General features: G+C 35.4%; 1 protein-coding gene across 1 annotated transcript; it reads right to left on the bottom strand.

Annotated features, from left to right (window-relative positions):
• Positions 1-1,789: 1,789 nt before the first annotated feature.
• On the bottom strand, positions 1,790-8,809 carry LOC104234823 (uncharacterized). Its single transcript, XM_009788458.2, has 5 exons — positions 7,980-8,809; positions 4,729-4,813; positions 4,455-4,624; positions 3,458-3,732; positions 1,790-2,223 (listed from the first exon to the last, which is right to left on the bottom strand). Exons 1-5 carry the CDS (start codon positions 8,353-8,355, stop codon positions 2,047-2,049), a joined length of 1,083 nt encoding a protein of 360 aa, XP_009786760.1. The 5' UTR covers positions 8,356-8,809; the 3' UTR covers positions 1,790-2,046.
• Between the last annotated feature and the right edge of the window lie 856 nt (positions 8,810-9,665).

Below are 9,665 nucleotides of genomic sequence, written 5' to 3'. Positions count from 1 at the left end.
TTTTATATATATTTGAATTCAAAAATAATAACTAATTATTAATTAAATAATTTTTTTAATTTCTTTTTTTAAAACTTCAACTTGAAACTACTCTCCGGTTTGAATGTGTAGCTTTTCTTCTTTTTGTTTTTTTTTTATTTTTTTTTATAGATATTTTTTTTAAAATAATTTTGAAACTACTACCACCCAATTTGAATGGATAGTTATTTATATAAGATATATATATATTTATTAATTCAAATAAAGTAACCAATTAATATATATATATATATATATATATATATATATGTGTGTGTGTGTGTGTGTGTGTGTGTGTGTGTGTGTGTATGTATGTATGTATGTATGTATGTATGTATGTATGTATGTATGTGGTAGTTTTTTATTTTTTTTTATAGATATTTGAATTCAAAAATAATAACTAATAACTAATTATTAATTAAATAACTTTTTAAATTTTATTTTTTATTTTAAAACTTCAACTTGAAACTACTCTCCGATTTGAATGGGTAATTTTTCTTCTTTTTGTTTTTTTTTTGTTTTTTAATAGCTATTTTTTTATTTTAAAATAATTTTGAAACTCCAACTTGAAACTACTATCACCCAATTTGAATGGGTAGTTATTTATATAAGATATCTATATTTATTAATTCAAATAAAGCAACCAATTAATATATATATATATATATATATAAGGTAGTTTTTTATTTTTTATTTTTTTCATTTTTTATAGATATTTGGATTCAAAAATAATAACTAATAACTAATTATTAATTAAATAACTAATTAGTATTTAATTATGACATGTGGCTTTTTTTAGGCTGCCAATTGGCTTAAGGAGAAGGCTCTGTCCTCTCCTTTAATAATATATAGATAGATATAGATGGTAGTTTTTTATTTTTTATTTTTCCTTTTTTATAGATATTTTTGAATTCAAAAGTAATAACTAATAACTAATTGTGCCATGTAGCTTTTTTTTAGGCTGTCACTTGGCTTAAGGAGAGGGCTTTGTTCTCTCCTTTTAATAATATATAGATATAGATTGTGATAATAAATGTTTCTTTTTGATTGATACCATGTCCATAAGTATTTCTTGAAATTCCGCGAGGTCCTTGGCAACAGAATCCGTCACCTTGGCAGCAGAATCCTTCATCTCCCTAATCGATGAAAGATCATTGGATGAAAGCACCACTGAAATAACTCAATTAACACACCCAAACTGACTGATAGTATGGATTCAACCAAATGGAATTACAATAGCCAAAATAGCAATGGAATGGTGGAAGATAAGTGAAAGGGAAAACAGAGAGGGGATGAGAAGAGAATGCAGAAAATGATAGATGAGAAAAGCAGAAACTTAGTGCAACCAAAATAGCCTAATTCTGTTATTCCTATAACAGCTACTTATAACCAATTCCACTCTATTCACATGCTGTCCCAACACAACTTATGAATCTATTTTCTTTGTGATTTTGTGATTAGTCTTTGACGGCACGAACCTTTTATTGAGTAACATCTCAAAGTAAGCTGTAGAAAATATTTATCGAGTACACTGTAAATATTTTCAATATAAAACTAACCAAATTTTCAGTTTAATTTGTTGTTATGTAGAAAATATTCACAGGAAAATATTGCATATACTCGCAGGACAATTTATGCTTAAAACAGATGACTTACCTTTTTTTAATAAAGCTAACAGTTTTTGCCTGAGATTGAGTGCACGAATCTTTTCTTGTAATAAATTTGAGTGCAATATCTCAAAGTAATCTGTCACTATACTGACATACCAGGAAGAAAAAAAAAAGAGATGAATTTCAACAATAATTCAATTATTTTTTGACAGCTACAAAGAAAGACTGTACTTTAAAGTAATACAGCACAGAAAGAGAAGTAAAGGATGAATGCTTTCCAGCACTCTTTTTTCATTTTCCACCAAATGCTTTGAAAATATCAGCTGTGGTTCGGTGTATCAAGTTTTGTGACAATTAGTGGATGAGAGGATGGAACACCTAATAATTACATGATGTGTTCTTCACAACTATGGAAATGTCACAAAGGTGACTCCTTCCATTGTAATCTGTCAAGTCCATCAACTATTGCCCTGCGGAATGCACCATTGTGGAGAAGGAAAGACGATACGTGTCCTCCTCTAACCCATCGAACTTCTGAGCCAGGCCAAGCTTTTTCAAGCTGTAGCACTGAGTGCTTTGGAATATAGCCATCATCCTGAAATAAGAAGGGTTAATGAGATTCCATGTGGTTAAAAACCCTACAAGCAAGAAATTATAAGAGAGCTATCTAAAACATTTTGATAAAGCAACGAAAGTGTGCATGCTTTGCTCCCGTATGTAAAATTTTGCTGGATGTTACGCATAAAATTCCAGCAGTAGGTTTACATGTATTAAACAGCTTCAGTTTTCTTTTCTTCTCCTCTTTTTCAACTATCATATGGCTATGTAATCAGCTCCGCATTACCTCCAAAGTTTCCTTCCTAAATCTATAAGTTGTCAGGTAAGCTTTTTTTCTGGAAAAGAAGCTTTTTTCTGGACAAGATAGTGCAAAGGACTTACGATTCCAGCGTTCCACAGTTTTCATATCTGTTCTTCAGTCATAGCAGCGTGCGTGATTAATTTTATAATAGCAAATTTAGAGTGGCACCCTAGAGACACTTTTCTGCTTCAGAGGGAAAGGCAGTTCTAGACTTGTAACTTTATGCCCTCCACATGCAATCGAGGAAACAAGGGCTCAATGGGGTTTCCCAACACGGCCAGCACCACCGCTCAACACCACGAAATGAAATGATTGGTGAGTCCAAGCTAAAATTGTGTGCATAGATAGTGGCTTAAAGCAAAAGCCGGTAAGGTAGTTTGGGAAGAAGCCGTATGAGATGGAAGTCTCAACTGTTACATATGGCTCCATAAGAAGTAAGAGGCTGCGTACTTTTGGGTCCATCTTACACTCTACCATTATCATAGGGGTATCATGTTCAAGGCAGAGAAAGATCAAGGCAACATATTAGGAGTACATACTTTCTTTACATTAAGAGAAGTGCAAAACTGTCTCAGGAAACAACCTTATATATTTTCTAGATCAAACTGCTGTGCAGAAAAATATTAAAGTATTGAAAAACAACTCGGCCACTACTGCTCAGACAAATGGAACAGTGTGGATTCAAAAAAAAATTAGTTCAATCTTAGTTCAGCTACTATTTCAAAACCAAGTCAGTAGTTTCACTACTAAATAAATATTAGTTTGGTTACCAACATGAGATAAAGAAGTATCGAGGAGGAATGGTGTGAATAGACATTTGATTGGCAGGAATAAACATGCTTGACATGGAATGGACAAATTGGAGTCATAAGGAGCAACCAAAATGCTTCCAGACCCTCTCAAGAAAAATATACCATGCAAAAAGTGAGATCTAGCACTACCGATCAAAAAAGTGAGATTTAGCACTTACTGTAGCGGCAACAAATATTACAGCATTGGGATTTTTTGGGATTGGAAACCGTGTAACATCTGTAAGAGACAACACATTTCGCATCCGCTCTCTCACTTCCTCAAGTGTCATAGTAGCCTCCTGCACGGCAAGATCATCTCTCAGTGCTTCCCATGCAGTGGCATGTTTTAACACCCCTTCACAGAATGCCACAACAGCAGAATGTGGAGACAGAAAGGGAAGTGTAGCAATAGGTGTGGGGTGCAATGCTCCAACCATAGCAGCATGTACTCCTCCTAGATATCATCAAAGAAACCAAAATTTTGGCGAAAGAAAAAATCCTTATAAAGACGTGAAGTTTATGAATGCTCTGAACCATATGTATTAGCAAGTACTTTATACACGTGCACAATGGTCAGATACACATGTTGATATCCCATATGTAATCTCTTTTATCAGATAATAGTGTAGATCTAAAAGTAGAGGAACCCTGAAAAACATATGAGGAAAAAAGGCAGAAGATTATACACCTTTGTTTTTATCATTAACAGAAGGTCATACAGCATAACATGTAATTACCCAAAAACAGGTTCTTTCTTACTCTTCCTCCAGTGGTTGTGTCGCCCGCTCCACCCATCTCCTCAAAAATAACTCTCTCTGCCAGCTTTAATCTACCATGCGTCTTTAAATTTTTTCCCAGCATACACAAAGTTCTAGACTTTTTCGACTAGGATCAGTTTCAACTGTCGAAAGCATTGCATATACTAACCATTAATCACTCTTACGCACTAGATGCACACGTAAAACTGAATCAACTAGAGATTCTTACTTATCTATCTCCACACCATCACGCACACTAAACCAAGATAATGATTTTCAAACTGGATCAACAAGTCAAACTAGGTTGAGTATTTCAACAGCCCAAATACTCCATTCATCTTTAAATGCATAAAAAGATGGTGACTTGGGTTTTACCAACCATAAAAGCTAAAATTTTAAGTTGAGGATTATGCCTTACCCATGCTAAGTCCACATATACCCATCTTTCCAAAACCCGCTTCACAGTCCAGCCAATGTAAAAGACTTCGAGCTTCTTCAATAGTGGCTCGTCCTAATAGCAGCAGGTCACTAACACATAAGAGCTTTGACCCACGCTGCAGCAATGGACGTCTTTTTCCATAGAAAGGGCTGCAGAATATTGAGGGCCATCAGAACAAGAAGAATTGTATACTCAAAGAACCAAAAAGAAAAGAAAGAAAACTACGATATTACTCCATGAAATTAATTCTTACCTCTCAAGCACCATAGTTGCTATATTTTCCTTCAGCAATGGACCTCCAAGACGCAATCTTCGCTCAAAACTATGATCTCCAGTACCTGCAGAAGGAAAACTTAAAAATAAGAACTCAAAAATGTAAAATGTGAAGGCAGAGTTGGGTAGGAGAGTGAAGTGCATTTACAACAGTTCTGAATATGTAAGACAACGGGAAACACTTTGTTCATTTCTTCTCTTTTTCTTTTTTAAATCAATTTTTTTTTTTTGCATAGTTGTGATTCATCTGTTTGTCAGCAGCTATTGCTTCTATTTGAAAAATGCATCTAATCAGCCAATGATAAAGAAAGGAATATTATTAAACTCTAGTAGGACTATATCTATGTTGCGCGGACTCTCCAAAATGATGCCGCACCCGTGTCGGATCCTCCAAAAATACACTATTTTTGGAGGATCCACACACCAGGCAACATTTTCGGAGAGTCCGAGCAACATAGGACTATATTATGAAAAAGAAAAGGACAAAAGTAATTTCTTTAATTGAAAATTGTTTTATGAGAAAGCTATGTCAAGTTTTGCCTCGCCAAACATCAACATTTTGAAATTTCAATAGATGGCAATTCCTGTAATTGTACAGAAAGCTGGTATTATTTAGAAAATGAATTGGAGTTGGCTAAATGATAATACGATATAAGGGAGCTTTGTATCATGCAATACATTTAGGTTCACTGCAAGTGGGAAATGGGGCACACATCCACTTATGGAAAGACAAATGGCTGGGGCACATTACACTAAAGGAGGTCTACCCAAGATTATTCCTAATTGCAACCAATCCAGACTCTACTATTGCTCAAAACAGGGAGGACAATACATGGAATCTAAACCTAAGAAGGGATCTTAATGATTGGGAGATAGAAGTTCTGGCTTTACTTCTTGGAAGCCTGCATAACAACATAGTCGCCAGCCAGGGAAGAGACATGCTTAAATGGGGCAACAGCAAAGAGGGCACTTACTCCGTCAAAGCAGGCTACTCCCACTTGAGCTCCAATAAAGAAATAATTGATCAATGGCCTTGAAATTAATCCGGAGAACTAAGCTGCCACCAAAAGTTATCTGTTTTAGCTGGATCACTCTAAAGGGCTCTTGCTTAACACAAGACAATCTCATTAGGAGAAATTTTCAGCTACCTAATAGGTGTTACATGTGCCCCTGCAAGTCTGAGTCAATTAACCATTTGTTTCTTCACTGCTCAATTGCAACAGACATGTGGAACATGTTCCTAACTCTTTTTGGTCTTCACTGCTCAGGGAGGCTTTTGTGAGTTGGTGCTCATGGAAAGTTGATAAAACCATCAAAAGGATCTGGGCTATGGTTCCTGCTTGTATTTTGTGGTGTATATGGACCGAAAGGAATCAGAGATGATTTGATGGGGTCTCAACTGCCAATCATTCTCTTAAAGCCAAATGTTTAGTTAATCTTTTTAGCTGGGTTAATCTTACCCCTGTTTATAACCCTTAATCCTTTTTGGAATTTATCAGGTTTCTTATGATAGATCTTTTGTTGATATTTTTGGGCTGATACTTTCTGTTTCTTTGTAACATCTGCATCATTTTGATGTCTTTGTTAATAATATTCACTTCATCATCAAAAAAAAAGGTTGACATGTATCTCACCCTACAAGACACAAGATTCATCTTTCTTTATTTCTTCTCGAAGTCATAAGTCAGGTTTCTTATCCAGTGAAAAAGGTTAGCATTGGGCTCAATGATATGAATTCTGAATATTCCTACTATGGGGGATCTATTTTGAAAAATTCGCAATTGTTTCTATGGTGGCGTGAATGAGTAGGCCAGGCCTAGACATGCCAATTGGTGAGGAAAATTTCCATTTGTTCCATGATTGCGGTTAACTTCTTTAGAGATAAATATATGGTTTAAGACCATAAACATCCGATCATCTTTTCTCTACGGACTCCAAAGACAATTATTGAGATCGATATTAAACCATGAAAAATTACTCCTTTTCACAGTAGATCTAGGACAAGGACTACATTTACTTCTTTTTTACATACTTTTGCTCATCTCATATTATCTTATAGATGACATGCTCTAAACCCCTTTGGCACAATTTTTCAAACGGATTGCAACCCAAAGGTGCCAAGGTAGTAAATAAATTTGGTAAACATAAATAAAACTTCACATATAGACCACAACATGATACTGATACATATAAGAAAAGTTGTGTTACTAAGCACCCATAAGGACCATTAAGAAAATGTAAGTTAATTAGCATGCAAACTAGTGGCAGAAGAGTTGGATATGACATGTGTCATAGGTATAAGCTAGGCAAGACCTACTGAAGTCTAAACAGGTAATCATGATCCTCAATGACCATGATTCACCAGCTCTTGATCTTTTTTATGCCGGCCCACAATAGTTGCAGCTTTCAATCACAAGTAGACCATCGAAAAGGATGGTGGCTAACAATTACATCGGCAGTTTTCTTGTTATCAATGGGCAGATGAACTTAATACAAGCAATGTTCTCTCAAAAGGTTTGTCGTCTAAAGACCAGGATTGAAAGACACAACCACCAAAAGACGAAAACAAGAAAAAAGAAAAGGCAAGAATTTATCTAGTTAATAAAGACACAACCACCAAAAGGCGAAAACAAGAGAAAAGACAAGGCAAGAATTTATCTAGTTAATCCACCTTAAATTTTGTGTCTTCAACCAGTTTGATGCTTATGAACATCACCTGTCATCCCCTCAAATGTTAGCGCTTTAACTTGAATATATATTAAATGACACTGAAACACCTAGCTTTCCTCATATAGGGGGAGTCTGATGCATTAAGCTCACGCTAAGCACGGGGTCCATGGAAGTGCCGTACTACAAGGTCTATTGTGCTCAACCTTACCCTGCATCTCTGCAAGATACTGTTTCTACGGCTCGAACTCATGACCTCCTGGTCACATGGCAGCAACTTTACCAGTTACGCCAAGGCTCCCCTTCCTAGCTTCCCTCATATAAATAGCACAAATAGATAGATAACTGAAATCAAACTGTTCCTCTACTATTTGAGTATCAATCTACTACAGAACCCAACTCTAAAGATCAGCATTAATCTCAAAACCAGTAGCTAGACTAGTCTAACTCAAGGGAATATATCAATTAATCAATCAAATACGCCTCAAACCCCAAACAACAGCAAGAATATAAGACATAAATTTTTTTTAAAATCCAGAAAAGGAATAGCATATGCATTATTACCAGCAAGATGAACAACACAGGCCATCTTATGAGGCGGCGTGTATTTGGGGGAAAGGAAAGCAACTCTTGCCATATGACTCTCAGGAGGCAATGCACCAAGCAGCTGCTCATCACAAGGAGTTCTAAAAATCCCTTCTCTCAAAGTAGCTGATTGAGATTCCCAAACTGTTTTCCAAACAGGTTGCACCAATGTAGGAGGCCAATTCTGTCCTTCAATTTCAGGGAACAACTGCTTAATCATTTTCTCTAACAGCTCAAGCTTTGTACCTCCCCATCCTCTAGAAAAGAATGGTGGGCTTATTTTTGTTCTATGCAATAACGCACCATATACATGGTCCAATACATAATGGAGCATTCCAAGATTCACTGTCACCATCTTTTTTTTTCTTCTAGAAATATACACAATTTTTCTAATCAATCTGAGCCAAACCCAGATTAGAAAACACAGATTTCAGCTAAAAGGTATCAATTCTTTACAATTTTATGAATCGAATTATGTGTTCTTTGCACAAGAATTGAAATCCCCAGTAAGCCCTTTATCCCAATTAGATCCAAACTCCAGGAAAAATGTAATTTCACCTAAGAGAGATGCGTGTAAAAGAAAAATTCATAGGGGAAAAGCTAAAAGAATGAACCATTGAACCAATTAACATTGCAATAGAAATAAAACGAATATATAGAGGGAAGAAAAGGGCTATGTCAGGGGAATTCAAGAATGGTGATAAGAGAAAAACAGAGAAAGAGCATTGGGATCTCGGGAAGAAGAAGAAGAAGAAGAAGAAAAAACTATGGGCGGAGGAGAAAACAGTATGACTTAGAAATTTTGGATTACTTTAATGTACTGAAGAAGGCCCCCATATTGCCACCTTAGAAGATCGGGAAAAACAAATCGAAATTTAGTCACTTTTCATGTAAAGATAAATCTAAGTGAAAATACTGTTCAACCCGGAAAATACGTCAATATATTATACTGGAATTCCAACATAAGTATATTTGAACTCCAGCATATTATACTGGAGTTTCAGGATAAGTATGCTGGAACTCCAGCATAATATGATGGAGTTCCAGCATAAGTACACTAGAACTCCAGCATAATATATTGGAGTTTCAGCAAGTATAATTGTCTAGTATAATATACTAGAGTTTGGAGCACCGGTGCTCTAGTCTCTAGTATATTATACTGGAGTCAGCAAAGTATACTGGTCCAGCATAATATGCTAGAGTTCATACACAAGTGCACCGAACTCCAGTATATTATACTGGACTGGTCTCTGTTGCAGCAAAATAGTGGCTATTTTTCATTGACTTCGTAAACACTGGTTATTTTTGAATGACCAGTCCGAAAACTGGCTATACCGTGTTATTTTATCCCATAACATTGGAATTTTGCATTTTTACTCCCCAAAATATCGACATATTCTTATTTTGGATCTTATAATTTATGAGTAATCATGATTAACTTTCAATTAATTGATAAGTACATTTTTTTTTGGTAATTAAAGTATTTTATTTACCAAGTAGCAATATTTATAGTTTCGTACAATCTATTACAAAAAGCTCTAGCATACCTCCTACTGGACATGAAGCCTCAGCTAGGAGCTACCCATCATTAAGACTTCTACTACTTCTACAGCTTAACTGCTACTTCATGCTCTAGTTTACTGCAGGGTACTAATACAAATTAGT

This window comes from Nicotiana sylvestris, chromosome 3, assembly GCF_000393655.2.
Source record: "Nicotiana sylvestris chromosome 3, ASM39365v2, whole genome shotgun sequence".
NCBI lineage: Eukaryota > Viridiplantae > Streptophyta > Magnoliopsida > Solanales > Solanaceae > Nicotiana > Nicotiana sylvestris.
This window is presented reverse-complemented; position numbering and strand designations above follow the sequence as displayed.